The sequence below is a fragment of the Durotheca rogersii genome, assembly GCF_024521655.1.
Source record: "Durotheca rogersii strain YMJ 92031201 chromosome Unknown GGS23scaffold_41, whole genome shotgun sequence".
In the NCBI taxonomy this organism is placed as follows: domain Eukaryota; kingdom Fungi; phylum Ascomycota; class Sordariomycetes; order Xylariales; family Xylariaceae; genus Durotheca; species Durotheca rogersii.
Genome location: NW_026251272.1, coordinates 112,747 through 135,885, shown reverse-complemented (window position 1 = coordinate 135,885; position 23,139 = coordinate 112,747). Strand labels below are relative to the sequence as shown.

The following is a 23,139-nucleotide window of genomic DNA, read 5'->3' as shown; positions in this document are numbered from 1 at the left end:
AAAACCTTTTCTCCTTTTACTCTTCTCTATATTACTCGTAAGGTAGCTCTTCGTACGCGCTTTCGCATACGTAGCTCCCGATCTACGTTATAGATTATATAACGAAAAGAATATTGAACAGGAGCAGCGTAGGCACGCTGACGGAGGCACGAAAACTGCCTAACTGCCAACAACTGGCCCAGCGCCGATCAACCAAGATCACAGCTGTAAACAGCTGTAATCGGTTGATCGGCTAGCTGAAAACGGCAGCTGGGAGAGGGAAGACTAGAAAAGGGCAACGAGGATGGCGAGAAAAGACATGGCAAGAAACGAGTGAATAGCTGTAACTAGTGATGGCTACAGGTCTAAGTCTAACTAATGAAAATATGAGTGCGCGACCCATATAAATACACATCGAAAAGGCTACGTAGCCTAGATCCACCGCACCACTACAATATATACAAAACTTATATAAATATATATTAAAAAGTCTACATAGTTTACTTCTATTATACTACTATTGATGGTCTATTGGCAATTAGGGATAACGCAGGTACCTTCGTACCTGCGTGGGATATAAGGAACGATCTTCCTACCCTTCTTAGATAGATAGCTCTTAAGAACAGATATCTTAATACAACCAGTCTTACCTACTTGTTTTATACTATCTTTATTTACTTGCTTTATTACGTACGTATACCTACTAATACTAATTAGTATTACTAGACTTAGTAATACAGATTAGCAAGGTTAAAAGAGTTACTGCTACCTTAAGCGGGAGAATTACTATCACCGTAGTAACATAAGCGATACTAATAAAAGAAGAATCTTTCATTACCTTTTATTACTACCTATCTTATTCCAGTACTTTCCACGGATAACGGTTTTATAATTACTCCTCTTCCTACGATTATATTAAAAGACGCTATCCTACCTCTTTCTTTATTATATCCCGTAACTATAATAAGGTTATTTTGCCCTCTTATTAAAGGTTAATAACCCCTATCTTTCCTCGACTCCTATCGTTAATTTCCATCGACTATATCGGATTTAAAGGCACCGGAAACCTTAGCCTAAGGAGCCGGTAAATAACGAATAGAGCTAGGACTTAGCGAACCTAAAAACCCTATCCCCGTACCTATCTTCGGACGTAAACCGCTAGGAGGACTCCTAGGAGGCTAGGACCTAAGGGACGTAGACGATTTCCGCGAGCTTCTTAGACTTATTATAAGACGATTAACCGCGATAATAGTATAATTCGACCTATAAGTAGTTAAATGGTAATAATTCGTACCGGAAACTACTAACCTACGATAAAAGGTAACATAGGTACTAATAGTAATAGCGGACTTCGAGGTAATAGATATTAATACCCTTAACGTTCGTACTATAGATAAAGCCTTATACGATTATTAGGAACGATTCCGAGGCTATAGAGAAGGGAAGTTCGAGCTAATACCCGTTACCCTTCGCTCGTTCCTACGTAATGCCCTGATAAGGTAAGGCATTTACGTAAGGAGGAGTAACGCGAAATACTCCCGAGAACTCGCGGAATTAATACGAGCGGGAGGCCCTCCGACCTAGAATTACTAGGAGCTTTAAACGGCTAAGGCTAAGTAGCCTAACGTATTAATATAGAGGACGCTAATAATAAAAACCGACTAAGGAACGGTATATCCCGAACTAACTATACCTACCCCCCTTTCCCGCTTACGACTAGGGCTATCCTAGTTCGGATAAATAGCGGTAGAGTTACTTAACTAGTAGACTCCTACTCCGCTTCGAAGGGTAACGTATGAGGGTAACCCTTCTTTTATCCCGATTAATCCGTAATTCGAAACCCCGCCTAGATATACCTTCCTTTACCTTGGATCCTTTAACGAATTAATACTAAGGCCGTAGTAGGTAGGATTAGCTAGGAGCCGATAGGGATTACTACCTAATCCTTTATTAGTATCTCGAACCGACTAACTATAATAGCCTAACGTTTTAATCCCTTCTCCTTTAGCCGATATTCCGGTAATACTTAATAACCCTTCCCCTCCTCGGTAGGACGTACCTCGTTAGTAGGTACCTTTACCATAGGCGCTTAGGGTACCTTTACCTTTCTAATTACTTCAGGTACCCTAACTACTATCCTTCGCGCCTTCCCTTACTAGATACCCGTATCCGTATCTACCTCTAGGGTATCCGTTATACGGATATCTACCGTACCCGCTAACGGGCTTTTAACCGACCTACGGACCGTATGGACTATATAACCTATATAATTTATAGATGCTACCATTTCCCCCTTAGCTATATCCGTTAATAGAAGGAAACGACCGAGCGAAAGAAAGGACATAACCCTCCCGGGGAAATTAATACGTTACCCCGGAACTAGGATATAATTAATATCCTAGAAACTAATTATTAGTAGGTTACCTAAACGAAGGAATCCCCGGAGGACGCGGTTTTTCCTTACCGATAGGATAATCGCGTACGCCGGGAACTAAATCGCCGCCGCCTTTTGCTCCGGGGCCTAACCCCTCCCGATAATTACCTATATCCGTCGGAAACTAAGAGTAATAGACCTATTACGATATCCTACTTACGAGGGTACCGAACGAGCTATGCCTCCTAACTATCGTAGGATACTTTAAGAAAGCGTAAAATAAGGAGAATAATTATACGGAAAAGGTATATAATATCCTAGAGGATAAGTTTAGGTTCTTTTTAAACGTCTATTATATTACTAGGATTCGGTAAATATAATTCCATACCGTCTTTTCGATAATCCTATTAGGAAGGGTAGCTATTTACTTCCTATATAACGTATCCCGATATTAATACTTCGCTAAAATATACCTCGCAATGGAACGTTACTTTAATACAGAATAAAATAAGGTCTAATATTATTACGATTAAACGGCTATTACCTTTTATAATACGAAAGCCGAGAAAGGTAACGAGGGTAAGTCGGACCTAAAGGTACTCCAAGCGATGCTAGATAAACTAGCCTTATATTAAAGGGTACTTAGTCCCGACTTTAAAGGGGAATAATAATTAATCGCCGCCGTTTATCGAGCCTACCGTAACGTTCCCTAATTATAGCATGCTCTTTTCGAACCTTCCATACGTTTCGAAGACATAGCTAACAAGCTCCGTACTTCGATTAATACCTATAAGAATCTCAAAGGAATACGCTAGTTTACTATGAATTAGGATAGCGATAACGACGAAGAAAACGACTAATATTACGTCGACCGTAAATACTACCGTAATAATAAAGGAGGTAAATATTACGATAATAAGAAGGAAAAAGGCCGCTTCGGATAATAACGAGCGTAGAAAAGAAAGTACTAGATATATAAGAAGAAGGGATACTAATTTACTAAATATTCCGAGAAGGAAAGGAAGGAGGTAAAGGCGCGATAGAAGGATAATAAAGATAGGTTTAAGGGTAATTATACGACGTTCCTAGCCGATTACGAAAGGATCGACGAATAAAAAAAAAACTTAAGAACTAAATAAAATAACGAACTCGGTACCGACTAAACGCCCGATAACGATAATAAGTAATATATAACCGCCGTTTACCTATCCGACTAGGTATTCCGATACCGCGTTACCTCGTACTCCTTATAGGAAACGACCGGTATCGGTAATACCGTTTTCCTCCTCGACCGATACTCTAAGGATATCTTTTAAGGCATTATATTAAATATAGGTACGGTAAGAATATCTACCGCCGGCAAGGGATAATACCTTACTCTCGCCCGGGAATACCCGGAATAACGGCTTAAGATTAATAATACCCGAGCGGGGAAGGCGAATATCCGGTTCGGGAACGGATTACTTATAAGCTCCTTAAGGGCCGTAATAATTAACATACCGTTCGGATATATCGACTTTTACGTAATAAAAATAGATATCTTATTCCTACTTTCTATTAAGGATATAAATCGATTAAGCGTATACCTTAATAATATTACGGATTAGTTAATCTATAGGAATAAAGTAACGATACCTATCGTTCGTAAATAAGGATACCCTTAGTTCTACTTTACTAACGTTACCTTCTTTACGGAGGTAGAACTACGACGAATCTATACCCGCTTCGGGTACCTATTAGTTAATAAATTATATGATTTACTCGATAAGGCCGGCTACGACGTCGCCATTAAAAACATTAAGGCTATTAATAAGTTTTGCTACTACTACTAGGTAAAAGGTACATTATTACGAAGATTTAGGTTTAGCCTTAAGGACCCCGACTTAAACTTTAATTACGAGGTCGTCGCCGACGTTATATATCTAGAAGGACGGCTTATACTCTATCTAATTAATACGGTAATAAGCTTCTAGGTAGCCCGATTCCTTAAGGACATATTAGCTAAGGAAACGTAAAATATTCTAAAGCTATATTAGATCGATACTTGCTTAGGCCCTCCCGATATTCTAACCTACGACGCTAATATAAACTTCGATAGTACGGAATTTAAGAATAAAGCCCGGTTAACCGGCGTTACTTATAAATAGATCTTAATAAAGGCCTATTAATCCATCGGTAAGGTTAAGGAATACCATGGCCTAGTCCGACGAGCATACGAGATCCTTATGGAAGAAGGAACCATCGGATTAAAGGAAGTACGTCTGTAAATAGTAGTTAAGGCCGTTAACAATACGGTAAACCTAGATGGCCTAGTCCTTACGCTACTTATTTTCGGGACGTACTTTAAAATTAGTATGGACTTATTACTTACGGCGTCGCAAATATAAAGAGCCTAAGTAATTTAAAAAGTAATGGTAGAAGTTAAGAGGATCAAGGTATAGAGGTCCATCCGGGACGCCCTTAATATACGTAATGGATTAAATACCTTACGGACCTTCCCGGGATTATTAATACTAGGTAGCGAAGTATTAGTCTTCCGAGAAAAGGGCGGATAGAAAGGACCGTATAAGGTTATCGCTATTACGGATAAAGATATAATAGTTACGACGTTAGGAAGTACCTCGACCTTTAGGAGCTCCTACGTTAAACCGTACGCCCGACTTAAGGAAGAGTTAATACCGGATAAGGAACTATAGGTTAAACTCCTACGCCGCGCGATTAATCCGGAGGAATACGAGATTATTCCGGAGGAAGAATTAAATATAATATATATTAGCGTAAAAGAAAAGAACGATTATACCCTAGTACTAAGGCTACGAGCTACGGGTAAGATCGTTATCCCTAGCAAACCTTACGAAGCGTTTAACTTAAAGGAACTAAACGCGTTCTTTGATAAAAGCATTCTCTAACCCGAGATATACGACTATACGGTTTATTAAGGAGCTACTATCTTTAAGTTACGTATAGTTCGTAAGATTAAAGGTAAGAATACCCTAATACTATACGAGAAATCCCGATTAGTAGTTTAAGGTTATAAAAACCGCGAGAAGAAATCTATTATAACCTACGCCCCTACCATCTAAAGGATAAGCTAAAGGTTAATCCTAGTACTATCCTTAATACTCCGATAACTTAGGATAAAGATAATAATCCGAGATATTATAATGGCATATACTTAATTAAAAACGCTAATGTAACGAACGATTTTCGTACGCCTACTACCGGAACTAAAAAATAAATACCCCGAGGAAACGCTATTACGCGTCGTTAAGCCGTTATATAGGCTCGTAAAGGCAGGTACGTATTAGTTCGAGACCTACTCGAGGTACCATTAACGGGAATTAAAAATAAAACCATTAGCGTTCGACCCGTACCTATTAATTACGGACGTCGGATAACCCTTCGGAATAATAGGCCTTTAGATAAATAATACCTTAAATATCGGTACGAGGGAATTCCTCGAATAAGAAAACAAGGTACTTACGAAAGCGGGAATTAAAGTAAAGCCCTAGAAGACTCTAGAACCGGGGGCATTAGAAGATTTTAACGGGTTACGTATAAAGCTTTATAACGAGGGATATGGAATCTCGGTAATTTAAAAGAGGTAAGCTAAGAAACTAGAACTACTAGACCTAAAAATACTAAATCTCGCTAAGAAATTCGTTAAATAACGGGTACGGGAAGCGTATATCTCCTCGATCTATTAACCTAAAGTAACCTTCGATTACTCTACGGCCGCGTAATACGTTAACCCCGGGACCAAGGAAGCGAAGGCTCTTAATACGAGGATTAATTAGTAAATAATTAATAAAGACTAAGGTCTTAGCTATATTACCCTCGACCCTACGGACCTCCGCCTATATATCTTCGTAGACGGCTCTTTCGCTAATAATACGGATATAAGTTCGTAAATCGGCTACCTTATCGTCCTAGGTAATAAAGAACCATCGGCATTAAGTAATAACGGGCTCCGAATTACGGGTAATATCATATATTAATCCTCTACTAAATGCAAAAGGGTTACTCGGAACGTATTAGCAAGTAAGATATACGGAATAGTATAAGGCTTTAACGTTAGCTACGTCATTTACTACATAATTAACGTTATCCTTAACCGTCTCTCCCTCCTACGCGCTTCATTAGTATTATATACCGACTTACTATCGTTATACTAGTGTTTAATTTAAATAAGTAGTATTAACGAAAAGCGATTAATGATCGACTTAATAGCTTTACGGTAATCGTATAAGAATCGGGAGATTAATAATATTAGGTAGATCTATGGGAACTATAACTCGGCCGACGCTATAACGAAGGCATTATTAAATAAAGCCATAAGGACTTTAGTAAAGGAGAATCGTATTAACCTAAGGTTAAAAGGATAGGTAAAACGGGAATAATGGTTCATAATTAACGACTATTAATTACGAAAAGAAAACAGAGTAAGTAATGGTTTATTAGTAATTAAGGATAACGTAGGTACCTTCGTACCTACGTAGGATATAAGGAACGATCTTCCTATCCTTCTTAGATAGATAGCTCCTAAGAACAGATATCTTAATATAACCAGTCTTACCTACTTATTTCATACTGTCTTTATTCACTTACTTTATTACGTACGTATACCTACCAACAACTATAATGAGAATTATTATATATTATAAATAAACTTTATAACATTATTTTTATTCCTATTATTCCTTATTATAGGTTTTAAATTTTGGTTTATATTCTTTTATATCTTCTTTTATTAACTTATAATTAAAATAAATCAATCTTTACTTATTAAATTTAATTAACATTTTCCTTTTTTAAGCTTTATGTTATTTTATAAAAATAATATTTTAAATTAGTTTTACATTAGGTTTCTTTTTTATATATTATAATGTCACGTGGAAATTGAACTAGTCCTTATATGTCTACATACCGCAAAGCGTATCGTAGGCGTCTACGTTTTACGCAACATATAAGTATTAATTCTAATACCTATAAAATAATTCAATTTTATCAATAAACTACATTATTATATCACATATAACTATTATAATTAACTTTTTTAAAATATAAATTAATAGTATTTAATATATATAATATAATATAATAAGAATATTATAATTCTTTTATATAATAATAAACTTTTACATGATAGTCAATCTTGTAATAATATAATAGCTCGATTTTTTTGATTTTTTTTATAAAATAGCTTCTACACTAATCTACACCTTCATAGTGCCAACTTCCCAGCAGCCCCAAAATATCAAGCTGAGCCTCGTCGATCATTTAATATCGTTCATTCCCCCTACGTCGGCCACCTCAGTCGCGGAATACCTTCTATAATTGACTTTTCTTTTATTATTCGTCGCTCTTGATTTGCGAAGCCAGGCGGAATAGGTGGGTTCATAGTCAGACACGATGCTGGCTTGTCGTTTAATACCGCGGACTGTCGTCCGATCTTCTCTCCGCCCGCCTTCATCGTAAGTGGTAGCCGAGCGTTCAACGCCAAGGAAAACATCTCAGTCGCCGACTAACCCGTGCCTTTCTCTTCGACTTAGACTTCCATCAGTCATCGTCCCCGTCTCGCGATGGAGACGGGGATATGCTAGCCAAGCAGGTGGGCATTCCAGCTTTACTGTTCGCCCGTTCTTATCCCTGACTTGCGCGGTATAGAAGAAAAAGACCTCGTAATCATTGGTGGTGGAGTGGCTGGATATGTAGCCGCGATCAAGGCTGGGCAAGAAGGCTTGAAGGTGCGCCGTGTGAACGAGCAGGTTTTAGCTGCCGTCATGGCCGTTGTGTGGCCCTAGCCGCTAGATAAGAGGGTTAACTGACAAGGCACTCTAACCCCGTTATTAGGTCACCTGCATTGAGAAACGTGGCGTACTCGGCGGCACCTGTCTCAACGTGGGCTGCATACCTTCGAAGTCACTCCTCAACAACTCGCATCTATACCACCAAATTCTCCACGATAGCAAACCACGGGGAATCGAGGTTGGTGATGTGAAGCTCAACCTACAGGCTATGATGAAGGCCAAGGAAACGTCTGTTTCGGGCCTGACCAAGGGTATCGAATACCTCTTCAAGAAAAACGGCGTTGAATATATCAAGGGAACCGGTTCTTTCGCCAGTGAGCACGAAATTAAGGTTCAGCTCAACGATGGCGGTGAGACGAGCGTCGTCGGCAAGAACATACTTATTGCTACCGGCAGTGAGGCAACCCCATTCCCCGGACTCGATGTTGACGAGAAGCGTGTTGTCACAAGCACCGGAGCCCTGTCTCTGGAAAAGATCCCCGAGAAGATGATCGTTATCGGTGGTGGTATCATTGGCCTCGAGATGGGCTCCGTATGGTCGAGGCTAGGCGCCAAGGTCACTGTTGTCGAATTCCTGGATCAGATCGGTGGTCCCGGCATGGACACCCAGGTGGCGAAAGAAGCACAGAAACTCCTCAAAAGGCAGGGCATAGAGTTCAAGCTCGGCACTAAGGTTGTGAGCGGCGACAAGAACGGCAACAACATTAAACTGGAGGTCGACTCCGCTAAGGGCGGTAGGCCTGAAACCGTAAGTTCCGCCTTATCTATGCTCACGTAGGGTGCCTATGTAGCCTTCCACCTTCTAACACCCTAATTCTCTAACTCGTCGAATAGCTCGAGGCAGACGTTGTACTGGTTGCCATTGGCCGTCGCCCATACACTACGGGCCTCGGTCTGGAAGACATCGGTTTAGAGCTTGACGAACGTGGTCGCGTTGTCATCGACTCGGAATATCGCACGAAGCTGTCGCATATCCGCAGCATCGGTGACTGCACCTTCGGCCCTATGCTCGCGCATAAGGCCGAGGAGGAAGCCGTCGCCGCTGTCGAGTACATCAAAAAGGGGTATGGTCACGTCAACTATGGTGTGATCCCATCCGTAATGTACACTTATCCCGAGGTCGCGTGGGTTGGCCAGAATGAGCAGGAACTAAAAAAGGGTAATATCCCCTACAAGGTGGGAACGTTTCCCTTCAGCGCCAACTCGCGCGCAAAGACCAACCTAGACACGGACGGCTTGGTCAAGATGATCGCGGACCCCGAGACAGATAGGCTGCTGGGTTGCCACATCATCGGACCCAATGCTGGCGAGATGATAGCTGAGGCTACCCTAGCCTTGGAATACGGCGCATCGACTGAGGACATTGCCCGCACGTGTCATGCCCACCCGACGCTGGCAGAGGCATTTAAGGAGGCGGCTATGGCGACCTACTCAAAGGCCATCCACTTCTAATGAGTGTAAAAATAAAGCGGATAGACGGGGAAGCCCAACATCGGGCGGGCTAGCGTACCGGTGTAAAGGTGTACACTAAAACCCTTGTGAGCAACGTGAACTAGGTATACTCATTAGATCATCTTGAGATAGGGGTGTCTCAGTCCGTGCCAATAATCCTCGGGATAGTATCATACGCATATTATACTCTTCACCCAGTTTTCGCTTATAAATAAAGCTCTTTTCAGTTTACGAATCTAACTATTTTCCGTCTCTATATACGAATGCATCCTTTCTCTTTCACTATGAGTGATCTTGGAGGCGGGTGTTCCTATCAAAGATACAAACGGACTACACATAGGTCAATAACAACGAGGTAGTACCTCAAGTCCCCGAGATTAGGAGAAAAGAGGAAGAATGCATTATTGGGCTCCGGTACTTGCCCGGAGACGGATATGAAATTAGTCGACCTACCAGTTTGGACGAGGTTTAGGTATACTTTCAACAACTATCCCCTGCAGTCCGCGAGAGGGTTATTTAAAAATGCCAAATATCGGGACGATTCGTTAACAAAACTTGGCTTGTCCTAGCATCTGGTAATACACTTCCCCTGTAAGGAAACCTGACCCAACCCTCTGGAAAACAGACAGGGCAAAGGTAGTAGCTGAGAACGATTGTGGCAAGCTGTATTGAACTACCATAAGTATTCTATGTTAGCACTTGATATATAGGAATCTAGAGGTGTACGGCTAGATTTCCTGGTTGATAGGTATTGGCGAGACATACGCAATGGCCGCGTAGCCGGTGGTGGCATTGAATTCCGGTGAGGGATTGTCGCTACAATACACCCAGTTTCCTCTCTTCCTCCTCGCTCGGCCCCAAATTTTTTTTTAAATCTATCCGCTGCCATGGCACTCTTCAGCAACCTGGAGCGCCCTCAAGAAGACAGATGGCAAGTCGTCTTCAAGCCCGACACTGACCCGAAGTAGGTTCGGGTCGACTCCAAAACTTGCCGCCCATTCCAGCTCTTGATAATGTGCCAGAACCACATAGGGCGATGTTAGCGTAAAATTTGTTCCAAGGCTTGGACCCTTAGCCGTCTCGAGGGCGTCGTAGAACGCCACAGCATGGGCCTTGGTCTTGAGCGTGCACGACAAAAGACCACCATATCCCCCATTCGGCAACCTGCAAGCCTCGTAGTTGGGCCGGGATTCGTTATACTTGGGATAATAGACTTGGGTGACCAAAGGATGCGCGTTCAAAACCTCGCAGATGGCCTCGGCATTAGCGTTGACCCTATCGATCCTCGATTCAAAGTCGCGACTATTCCTCTCCATAAAGATTACGTCCTCAGCCCAATACGTGTCTTCGAACTCACTCGTCATGACGGATTTCAGGGACAGGTAGTATCGACTATTCGGATTCAGGATGATGCTACCACCCATAACGTTGCAATCCCCGGAGAAGATCTTAGTCAGACTACTCACGACAACGTCGGCGAAAGGCAGTACGTTCACGTTGACGAACGTGCCGACCGTCTCATCCACGACCACCGCAAAGTCGTACGCGTCTGCCAGTTGCCGGATGCGGGCCAGGTCGGGGCAGGTTAATAAGGGGTTGCCGGGGAATTCGCAGAAGAGGCCAAGGAATCTCTCCCCGCCCTTGAGGCGGTTCTCGAGGTCGTCAAGGTCGGCCTGGGTGCCTCGGCCATAAAATGTGGCGCCGGGGCCAAATTTCTGGAGGATCTTGAGGGTATCAACGTAGGGGAATCCGAAGTTGACGCTCTTCCGGGGCTCACGTGCTCTGAGGAGGGTCTGGTGCGTTGTAAAAATCGCATTCATACCGCAGGGCACCAGATATATATCGTCTTCCTTGAAATTTGATATCCCGCGGGCGTTTGAGTCCATGGCCGGTAGCGTGGTTGTGCTGTCAAGCTCGATGTCGGTCGTCAGGACGCCGGCGATGCGGCGTCTTATGGCTGACTTCGCATTCGGAACCAGGGAGACGTCAAGATTCCGCCCATAGCGTTCCTCTAGGAATTTTGACGTTTCCATCGTGTCGGTTGAGTGGCCATCGGCGGAAGACACATCGGCGCCGACAGAATAATGGCGACGGCTGTTGAAATCGTTGTCGTCGTCGCCAATAGAGGCGGTTCGCCTATATCTTCTCGGCCCACGGCCTAGCTTTTGCTGTGATGGAACGGGCGAGGGTAATTTGTCCTCGGGGATTAGTATGCCCTCCTTGAATAGCGCGTGGCAGAACTCGGCACGCCGGCTCGAAACACCGTCTCCAGAATGTTGCCAATACTGTTTTGCAAAGGGGTATGCCGTGGCGGTGCAGAGGACGGCGGAGATGGACGGCAGGACAGCCTGAAGGGCATCGGGTGGCTTCTTAGCCGGATCGAGGACGAGGCGGATAGTATCTAGGTTTACCAAGGCGGACGGTGAGGCTTTGTCCCGGATGAAGTTGAGACATCGGCCGGCGGCCTTCCTGGTGGGGAATAATATAGCGTGCTGTCCGGCAGTCCCGTGGCTGCTAACAATGTCCCGACTGAAGGCCTGGATGCTCTTGTGGATGAAGAACCTGGGGTAGCCAGTCGTCATAGCGTCGACGACCCATTGTTCGCCCTCTTCATACCCCACGTTGGCTTTCCACGTGGGAAGCGAGACGCTCACAGCCTGGCGAAAATACGTCAGGAGACATCGCAATTGTACGTGGCAAGATCATACGATAACTCACATGAGCGGTATTAGGAGGTATCGAATCCCCTAATTCGATTAATGGCATCTTGACAGGAGATGGGTATTTGTTCCTCTCTGTTGGTCGGGTTTATACGTGTACTCAACGCTGCGCTGTTCTCCACCTCGTACACAATACGAAGGGGCATAGAGCTTCTGGTGTCATCGAGCAGTTACGTCCGACGCCGGCCGTTGTCTAGTGAGATATTGACTGAGTCGAATATACCCCCCGGCCTATAGGTTCGAAGGTGTACATAATGATATCAGTGCCGAGATCGGAGGTAGAAATTTCCAGGAGAGCCTTGAGAACAGGTACTAAGGAGAATTAGTTAACATCAGACACTAAGAACTAAAATAGTTATTTAATTAATTAATTACGTTATGATAAATCTACTTAAAACCAAGCTTTATATAAAATAATTAATTATAATATACTATAAAGTAACGAATTTTATTAAGTATTTTTTCTTATATTAGCTAACCTTTTTATTATTTTATCTTTCATCATTTGCTTTATATATATATACATTCTAAAATATATAGTATTATATTTTTAATAATTTATTTTTAATAATTTATTTTCTATAATTTATTTTTTATAATTTATTTTTATAAGAATTATTAATGTATTTATTTTATGAAATCTTTTTTACTAAATACTTTTATATTATTCAATAAAAGATAATTATATAAAATAATAAAAATGAATAATAGAAGAAGATATTAGTATAGTTTATATTAATAATTATGATAAATTTACTAAGAAAAGCTAGTTTTATATTATTAAAAAAAAAATACTAAATCTATATTATAAAATAATTAGGATATATCAAACAAATTCTCTTATAAAAAATCCTATTTTATTATTAATTAAGAGAAAAAAGGTTAAATAAATAAAACATTTTAAATTTAATTAAGTAAATTTATTTATAATAAGAAAGTATTGAAATATATTAATAAAAATAACTCTTTTAAAAGAAAATAAGTTATAAAACACTTAATATGTACGAAATATTTTAATAATATAGTAAGGTATAACTTTTTAATATATTACGTAATATACTATAATATTATATATATCTATATAAAGTAAATATAGCTTCTATAAATATGAACTATATTATAAGTATCCAAAAATTAAATTACTAACTTTCCTATTTTTATTTTTATTTGAATTTTTTTTTTTTATTAAATTCATTGTTTTTTAATTAATATATCTATTTTAATTATAAGCGCTTTAATTTCTTCATTATACAGTAATAATTAATTAAATAACTTTTATATTTAATACTTTTATCTTTTTTACTCTCTTTATATTAAGATTAGTAACTATTATAAACCTATAAACGTAAGCTAGACTTAAGATACGATAATTATATTAAATTCTTTATCTTTAGATTAATAAATTACTATTAATCTTATTTATTTTAAACTTTTAAACATGTTATAATCATTATATTATATATATTGAAAGACCTACATAGGAACTAAGGTTGCTCTACATTAAGAGTAACAGAAGGTAGAAAGGAGAAGATGAATTAATTAACCAGGGACCTAAAAGAGGGAAAAAAGAGTTATAGTTTTTATTATAGAAGTAAATTAAGAGTTGAGTTCAGTAAACAAGTAATTAAAAAAAGTAAAAACTTATATATAGTTAATTTTTTATATAACATATTCTTAGTTAAGTTTACAAAAGCGAGTTTTTAGAAAATTAATAGCTTAATTAAAGTACTTATAATAATGTTACGGTTTGAAAAGTTATTCGTTAAGTAAAAGCTGTATATTAACAATTTAAAGTTAAATGAAGAAAAAAAAAGTACGCCCTTATAAGCCGTACTTATAACTATTAACTTTATATTAAGGAATTAATTACATACTATACCTCAACATTAATTAACGCCTTCTAATGAATACAGTTTATAATATAAAGTTATTTCTTGAAAAATAATATTTTATCTTTTTTTCCTTTAGCATTTAATAGTAATTATAACTCAACCTGCGGTTTCTTTCTGCGCTTTAGAATACGTACCGTATCTTTAGATATTACCTTCGTTCTTGAGATTACGTTATCCGTTCTTAGAATTATTTTTTTCTTTTCGTAAAGTATTATTATTTCTTTAAGGTACCTTCCTCTTCCTTAGCTATTATATTATATTCCGGGGTCTCCTTTTTCTTTCGGGATAAGTTAATCGCTTTCCGGGTTATTATTTTCATTCATTAAAATATTATTACTTCTCGAAGCTTTTTTTATTTATTTCTTTCTCAGAGTTTTTCGTTACCCAGAATATTATCACGTTTCGAATACCTTTAACCTCCCGATATATTCTTTTCTCAATTACTACTCTTTCCCAGGAGTTCCTTTTATCTGTTTATCCGTGGGTTACTTCGTATTTCTAGGTATTATCTCCGTTCTCTAATGTATTATTATTTTCCAGAACGTTTCTTTTTTAATTCTTCGGGGGTTATTTATTTATCGAATACGCTTTCCTGGTAATTAGTCTTTCTCAGAGCCTTCTATTTATCTTCCTTACTGGGTTTTTAATTTTCTTAAGGAATTACATGTTCTTTAATATATTATTATTATCCGAGATACTTTTTTTACCTCCAAGGAAATAAATATTTTCCTCAGCTATCGCTCATATCCCGTGATACCTTGTTTATTTTTCGAGCTATCATTTCCGTTTCCTAGGATATTATTATTTCTCAATGCTTTCTTTCTTTTCCTAAGGTATTATTACATTCCGGGTATCATTTAACCCTTTGATATATCTCTTTAAAGTTACCGTCCCGGTACTTTCATTAAATTATAAAGCTTTAAAATTTAAAATTTAAAATTATACAGAAAGCGTTTATTAAGTTTAAGTTGAGTTTTATAACTCCGGAGGTATCGATTCGTTTACTGCCATTTAAAGATTAACAACTTATTTTTTTTTTGTTTATGAAATCTTTTAAATTCTGTTCAAAAACTTATTAAAATACGCTTTTCCATTTATTGTTATAAGGCTTCAGGCCTTTTTTACTATTTAAAGGCTAAGAATTTATCTGTATTATTAACAAAACCGTATAACTCTCCTAGAAAGCGTATTGAATACGCCGTTCTTGCCCGTTTAAAGATTATCGTTTATCTGTTTGTTAAAAGCTAAAAGCTAATCTATTCGTTAGCTGAATCCTTTGGGCTTTATTTAAAAATGTATTAAAACGCATCTTTCTATTTATTATTAACGCCTTTAACGCTTTTATTGATATTATTAAAAGTCCTAAGGCTTTTTCTTTCATTAACGTCTTTAACGTTTTTATCGAAGTATTGTTATCTTAATTAAACCTATTATTTCTTATTATTTTAACGTCGTTTCTGTTCTATATTACGCCTTGGGCGTTCTTTTTTCGCGCCTTAAGCGCGGCTTAACTCTATTAAGCATTAAGCTTTAACGCTTTATTATCTCTCTTTAGGAAAAGCTTTTCTGCCTTTTTTAAGTATTGATTTCGTCGATTTCCTCGTTCTTTTATTTCGAAATTATTGTTTAAATTACGTTGTCTTTAAGTTATATCAGTCGTTTCTTTAGTTATTCTTTATCAGTTCTCTTTTGTAAGTACTACAGACGCGTATATTCAAATGCTTATACCGCTTTTCTGATTATTAACGTAATTAATTGCCACTTCCTGAAGTATTAATATCGTCTTCCTTGTTATTAATTTTAATAGTTAAGATATAAATCTATTATCTATTTTCTATAGAAATCTTTTAGTAAGTATTATAGTAGTACGGTAAGACATACTATAACCGTACTATACTTATTGGTATTACTAGCTAGTAATACTACTTACCTTAATATATTAAGAAGTCGATTATAGTTATATAGCCTATACTTTATATACGTTATAATATCGTAGTATAAGGTATTTATTAAATATCACGTAAGCATGCGCCTCTAGTAGGAACCACCCAGCTTACCTAAGCTGGTTAAGCACTTCTATATATACTCGTAAATTACTCTATACTCTCTAGTAGCTTTCCTTCTTTTCTAGTTAATCAATATATACCTTCTTACCCGCATTCCATTACTTCCTTTACGCGTAACCTAGCAAGCTACACGTAGCTCTCGCTAGTTACGTAATAGTTATAAGCCTAGGATACTTCTAAGAAGCTATTATTACTTAGGTTATTCTAGTGTAAATAAACATCGCATATTTATTCATCTCTTAGATCTTACGATTATTCTTCCTTTTTATTTCTATACCGGTACTCTACTCTTGTATTAAATATTAAATAATTACTTACCTATTTACTATAACGACTAATACGTCCGAATTCTTTCTAGATAAGATTCTAGTTAACGTTTACTTACGAGCTTACGATAAGTAGCTACGTTAGTTCCTTACGCTTAAGTCGATAGCTACTTAGTTCGGTATCTAAAAGGACGTTAATCTAAATAAAGTTAAGTTTAACCCTGGTCGAGTAATAGTAGGCATTCTTAAGGAGTATATTACTTAAGAAAACGCTCTCCTTAAAGAAAACTATAAAAAGGCAATCTACGAATAGGTATTAATCGAAACCGAAAACCGAGGAAATTAATTAGTAAGGCCTAAGGCTTAAACTCGAGAACAATAAATAGCTTCGTATAATAAGCTCGTTTCTTAGTAAATAACAATCGAGGCTTAGGTTATAGCTACTAATAAGTAATATAAGGTTCTCTATAACTAGATTCTCGCATCTATCTTTATAGGCTTTCTTAAAATAGCTAATATAAAGATCTAATTCCTAAACCTCGACCCTGTTACGGTTTTACGAGCTATTTGCTAGGTAAAAGCCGTATATTGATAAACTAAAGCTAAACGAAAAGGAAAAGAAGAAAAAGGTATACTGTTACGTAGATCGGGAGAGCTACGTGGGCACTGAGGTTGCTTCTTGGGAGCAACGGAAGGTGGGAAGAAGAAGGTGAATTGACTGACTATCTAAAAAGGAAGGAGATGAACAAAGGAGATGCGAGCTACCTATATATAGACGATAGGGAGCTGCGAGCTATATTATATAAGCGAGCTGGGAGCTATGTTAGGTAAGTGAGCAACTAGAGAAGAAGTAGGGCGCCATGTATAGGTGGCTCTCTACGTTACATATACCTTATAGGCCGTACCTATAACTACTAGCCTTATCCTCCGTAGGTACTAATTACGTAGTAAGCCTTAGCATTAGCTAAGGCCTTACGATAAGTATAGCTTAATATATAAGGTCCCCTTCCGGAAAAAAAAAGTATGCCCTACCGCCCTTTTTCTTCGGCGTCTAGCCCTAATAACCTAACTCGTTTTCTCCGCGCTTTAGAATACGTATCGTATTCTTAGGTATTACCTCCGTTTCCCGGGATACGTTACTCGCTCCTTGAGTTATTAATTCCGTCTCTTAAGGTATTAATATATCCCTAGGGCCTCCTCCTCTTCCGTTCGTTCGTTTCCCGGGGTATAATACCTTACGGGTATAGCCTCCTTCCTTTCCTCCCCGGCGGTTATATTATATCCCGGGGTCTCTTCCTCCGTCGTTTTCTTCCCGGGGCCTTTCGTTTCCCAGGGTACTATACCGGGTACCTCTAGCCTTCCGGCGCTCTTCCTCCGGGTCCTACTCTTCCCCGGGATCTCTTCCTCGTTCTCCTCCTTCCTTTTTCTCCGTAGGTCTCCCGGGTTTCTTCGCCTACCGGGTACGCCTTCCCGGTAACTACTCCTCCTAAAAGCTCTTTCTCCTTATCCTTTTCCTCTTAAAATACTACCGACGCTCCGGATATTATCTAGCCCTCCGGTATATTATTTCCTTAAGGCCGCCGTTTCCGTTTCCCGGGTTACGTTATTCGTTTCCCGGGTTATTATCTTCGTTTCCCGAGATATTACTACTTTTTAAAGCTTTCTTTTTTTTCCTAAGGTATTATTACTTCCCTAAGGTTATTAATTCTAATCCTTTTATTAAACCGTAAAGTTTTAAAGCCCTACGTACAAAGTCGTATATAAGCGCTTATTAGGTTAAGCCTAACTTCCGTAGCTACGGAATCGTCGGTCCGCTTACCGCCGTTTAAAGACCTTCGTTTATCTTTCGTTAGCAGAGTTAAGGGCTCCGCTTAAAAGCATATTAAAGTACGCCTTCCCGTTTATTATTAAAAGGCCTAAGGCTTTTCTTATTATTTAAAGGCTAAGGGCTTATCCGTATTACTAACGAAGCCGCGAAGTTCCGCCGGAAGACGTATTAAGGTACGCCGTCCCTACTCGTTTAAAGACTATCATTTATCTATATATTATTAATGGAGTTCTTCGGGCTCCGCCTAAGGACGTATAAAGGTACGCCTTTCTGTTTATTACTAGCGCCGCTAACGCCTTTATCGAAGTATTATTATTCTAGCTAAAATTTTATTATATTTTCTATTATTTTAACGGTGTTTCTTTCTTATATTACGCTTCGGGCGTTCTTAACTCGCGCTTCGGGCGCGGCTTAATTCCGTAAGCGCTATACTTTAACGCTTTACTATCTTTCTTCGGGAAAAAGATTTTTCACCTTTTTTAGCTGTCGATTTCGTCGTTCTTTATCTCGAAATTACTATTTAAACTACGTTTTCTCGGGTTATCAGTCATTTCTTTAGTTATCTTATATCGGTCCTCGTCCGTAAGCTATTATTAACGCGTATATCTAAAAGCTAATACTACCTTTTTAATTACTAACTTAACCGGCTTAGGTATTAGTATCGCCTTTCCTATTATTAATCCCGCATATTAAGATATATTAATTTATTATTATCATTGGTCTTCTTTCGTAGGTATTACCTAGCGCATATATCTAAAACTAATACCGCCCTTTCGATTATTAACTTAACCGATTATCTTTTCTTTATATACCGGTATTACCTTTTCTTATTACTCATTCCGTTTATTAATATATTACTAAACCTTTACCTTTCGTCGGTCTTCTTCGTAAGTACTACCGGCGCGTATGTTTAAAACTAATACTGTCTTTCTAACTATTAACTTTACTAGCTACCGCCTCCTTAGGTACCATATCGCCGTTCCTATTATCAATCCCGCTCGCTTCGATATTAATGCCGTAAAACGATAAAAGAAGGTTAGTCTAGCTTTTTATCGCGGTTTTACGAGCCATTCGCTAGGTAAAAGCCGTATATTAATAAATTAAAGCTAAACGGAGAGGAAAAGAAGAAAAAGGTATGCATTATAAGCCGTACCTATAACTATTAGCCTTATCCTCCGTAGGTATTAATTACGTACTAAGCCCTGGCACTAGCTAAGGCCCTACGATAAGCACAGTCTAATATAGTTGATAAAGTGTACTTTTTCTGCTTTTTTCCCCATTTAGCTTTAAATTGTTAATATACGGCTTTTACTTAGCGAATAGCTTTTAAAACCGTAATAGTTATAAAGGAAACTAAATAATTTAATCGATAAATATTAGAAGCTAATCTAGTACTAGTTAATAAAATTTAAAGTATAAATAATTATGAACTATTAATTAATTAGCTATAAAATTAATTAATAGAAAAAATATATAAAAACTTTTATAAAAGGTTCTGTAGCATTATTTATGATAGAAAGATTATATAATAATAATTTAAATATACAACCTATGTAAATATATATAAAAAAGCTTATATAGCTTAATTTTACGATATTATTATAATAGCTATTTTTTAAGAAAACGTTTCCATAAAGAAAATAAGTTTTTATATCATAATGTTACGTAGATCGAGAGAGCTACGTAGGCACTGAGGTTACTTTTAAGAGTAACGAAATATGGAAAGAATAAGGTACATTAATTAACTATTTAAAAAGGAGGGAAATAAATAAAGGAGATTTAAGCTACCTATATATATATAATAAGAAGCTACAAGCTACGTTATATAAGCGAGTTAGGAGCTAGATTAAGTAAGTAAGCAACCAGAGAAAAAGTAAAGAGTTATATATAAGTAGCTCTCTACATAACATATAAGCATATACTTATTATCTAGCTTAAGTATTTTATTATAATTATATTTTAAATAATTAAAGTTACTTTAAGTCTTATAATAGTTATAGTATATAATATATTTTTATTTTAATCTAATAAAGTATTTATAAACTATTCATTTATTTACTAATAATAAATTAATTTTCAACATTAAATTATTCTTTAATTATAAATTTATTTATGTAAAATATTAATTATAAAAAAGTAGAATATTATTTTAATAATATATAAAGTCTATAGTTTACCGATGATGTGCCAACTAAGGCGTGAGGAAAACAGCTCTCTATATAACGTGTAGTATGCTTCGTTCCAGGACCTTCTCACAGGAGGACCGCCGTACTGTACACTGTAGGAAAATCACACGCCGTTACCATAACATCCAGCGACCGCTCCACAGAAGTCCGGGACATTAGCCCAAAAGCATCTTCCGAGGGTCCTCAATATACCCCTTGACCTTAACCAAGAACTGTACAGCTTCTCTACCGTCCAGTAAACGATGGTCGTAGGTCAAAGCAAGGTACATCATAGGTCGAACCTCGATCTTGCCATCAACGGCAACGGGCCGGTCCTTAATCGCGTGAAGGCCTAGCACAGCGCTCTGTGGCAGGTTGATGATGGGCGTGCCCATGAGGGAACCGAAGACTCCTCCATTGCTGATCGTAAACGTACCGCCAGCCATGTCCTCAATGGTAAGCTTACCATCCCTGGCTTTCTTTCCCATGTCGGCGATAGCCTTTTCGATTTCAACCATATCCATGGATTCAGCGTTCCGAACCACCGGTGTAACTAAGCCCTTTTCAGTCGCGACGGCGACACTAATGTCGACGTAGTCCCGGTACACAATGGTGTCACCGCCGTTCTCGCCCTCAATCGAGGCGTTGACAGCAGGAATATCCCGCATGGCTAAGACGCTTGCGCGGGAGAAAGCACTCATGAATCCGAGCTTCACACCGGTTTTCTTGAGGATCTCGTCCTTGTAAAGCTTGCGGAACTCCATCAGCGATGACATATCGACCTCGTTGAATGTTGTTAGAGATGCAGCCGTATTCTGGGACTGCTTTAGCCGTTCGGCGATCCGTAGCCGCATGCGATTCATCTTCACACGTCGCTCCTCTCTACTCCCGAATATAGGTCCAGAGCTAACAGAATTATCCTTTGTCGGCTGGGCTTTCTTGGGTGCAGGCTCCTTTATCGACTCTTGCGGCGGTGTAGGTTTGCCGGCCTCAGAGCTCGGCTCTGGCTGCGACTGCGGATAGGTTTTTTCTGGCTTGCCTTCGTCTCCCAGGGGTGCTGATCGAGAATTGGCGGAAGCGTCTTCCTTCCCAGGTGGCTCCCCGGCCCCGGAACTTGCACTGCGCTCTCCTAGCTCTATCTTCGCGATCTCCTGATCCAGGGTGACCGTATCTTCCTCGTTAGCAAGAAGCTCTATTAGTACACCGGAATCAGGCGCATTAACAGCGACATCAATCTACAATAATAGACGTTAGCACTCACACTTGACAGCAGGGGTCAGGCTGGCCGCATTGCATTACCTTGTCAGTCTCGATGGTTGCAATCTCCTCATCCCTCTGTACATAGTCGCCAACTTGCTTGGCCCATTGTTTGAGGGTGCCCTCGTTGATAGACTCAGCCATCTGCGGGACTTTTACGATGATCTGTGCATAGCTGCGAACTTGGGCCATGAGAAGAGGCAAAGGAAGCCCACCCCGTAACGGATGTTGCAACGCGGGCCGGCGCAGTATTCGTGCTGCGGTGAGGATATGTCTTGACATCATTGCGAAAGGGCAGACCTAATCTGCGGGCGCGGGAGAGAAAATCGTAAAACTTGCTAATAGCCGAGGATAATGATTGAAGGGAGGTGAAGGAATTTGTAGAAAACTAAACAAACGAGAAGAGACCGTAACTATAAGCGAAATGAATAAATATAAGTTAAATAAAAGTACTGAAAAGTGAGTTATTTAATAAAATACAAAATTTAGAAGTCTCAAAATAAAATTAATAAATATATTTCATTGTTAATAAAGATATATAAAAGGTATCTTAAAAATCTTTAAGAAAATAAATTAAATAAATTTAAAATATATTAAAATTTAAAAAAAATACTTCTATAAATTAATTTTGAAAATTTTAATCAGGAATAAAATAATTTATAGAACTTTCTATTTAATAAACTATATTTACAATATTATACTATTTATTACGTAGCTATAGGCTATACTTACATTAGACTATTTTTACTATACTGAAAAAACAATAAAACTTACTACTTTTAATTACGTATAACTATACGAATATATAATCTTAAACATTAAGATTTATTATATAAAACGTATACGTCTACATTTACGCTTTGCGGTACGTAGGTATAAAAACGCTAGTTAAATTACTACGTAACAAAACTTATAAGGTTTAAATTATTTTTCAAGCTCTTTACATAAATATAAGTTACATAGTACTAACCGTTTTTATAATTATAACATAGGTAATTTCAGTTGTATAAAAATTAAAATATAAATAATATTGAAGTATTTACAAATAATGTACAGAAATAAACTTATATTTTTAAAATGAATATATTTTATATAATATACGTATGCATATACATAAAATCTACACTTATAATTAAAAAAGAAATTTTATACTGATAATATGAAAACACTTTTAATATATTTTTAAAAATTAATAAAGATCTCTCTTTAATTACTAAACCTTCAAAATATGTATTATATATAACCAAGTATATAATATTTTAAAATAGAAGTTATCTATAAATTATATAAACTATTTTATGAAAAGATATTTTATATATAAATATTATAA

General features: G+C 38.0%; 3 protein-coding genes across 3 annotated transcripts; 1 reads left to right on the top strand and 2 right to left on the bottom strand.

The window, feature by feature from the left end:
- Positions 1-7,765: 7,765 nt before the first annotated feature.
- GGS23DRAFT_617610 (dihydrolipoyl dehydrogenase mitochondrial precursor) lies at positions 7,766-9,900 on the top strand (the record flags this gene model as incomplete). The annotated part of the gene is made up of 5 exons (XM_051520884.1): positions 7,766-7,827; positions 7,906-7,964; positions 8,021-8,100; positions 8,207-8,911; positions 8,998-9,900. The coding sequence occupies 5 exons, from the start codon at positions 7,766-7,768 to the stop codon at positions 9,613-9,615; spliced, it is 1,524 nt and encodes a 507-aa protein (XP_051367587.1). The 3' UTR covers positions 9,616-9,900.
- Positions 9,901-10,490: 590 nt separating this feature from the next.
- GGS23DRAFT_607922 (PLP-dependent transferase) lies at positions 10,491-12,381 on the bottom strand (the record flags this gene model as incomplete). The annotated part of the gene is made up of 2 exons (XM_051520121.1): positions 10,491-12,272; positions 12,334-12,381. The coding sequence occupies 2 exons, from the start codon at positions 12,379-12,381 to the stop codon at positions 10,491-10,493; spliced, it is 1,830 nt and encodes a 609-aa protein (XP_051367586.1).
- Positions 12,382-20,513: 8,132 nt separating this feature from the next.
- On the bottom strand, positions 20,514-22,259 carry GGS23DRAFT_588287 (2-oxoacid dehydrogenase acyltransferase). The gene is made up of 2 exons (XM_051517539.1): positions 21,852-22,259; positions 20,514-21,787 (listed from the first exon to the last, which is right to left on the bottom strand). The coding sequence occupies exons 1-2, from the start codon at positions 22,092-22,094 to the stop codon at positions 20,729-20,731; spliced, it is 1,302 nt and encodes a 433-aa protein (XP_051367585.1). The 5' UTR covers positions 22,095-22,259; the 3' UTR covers positions 20,514-20,728.
- Positions 22,260-23,139: the final 880 nt, after the last annotated feature.

What these genes read in the sequence shown, in the direction of transcription:
- GGS23DRAFT_588287 (XM_051517539.1), bottom strand. Translation starts at nt 22,094, where the DNA reads ATGATGTCAAGACATATCCTCACCGCAGCACGAATACTGCGCCGGCCC. An exon ending in CAACCATCGAGACTGACAAG is followed by an intron (nt 21,788 to 21,851) that starts GTAATGCAATGC and finishes CTATTATTGTAG; the next exon opens with ATTGATGTCGCTGTTAATGC.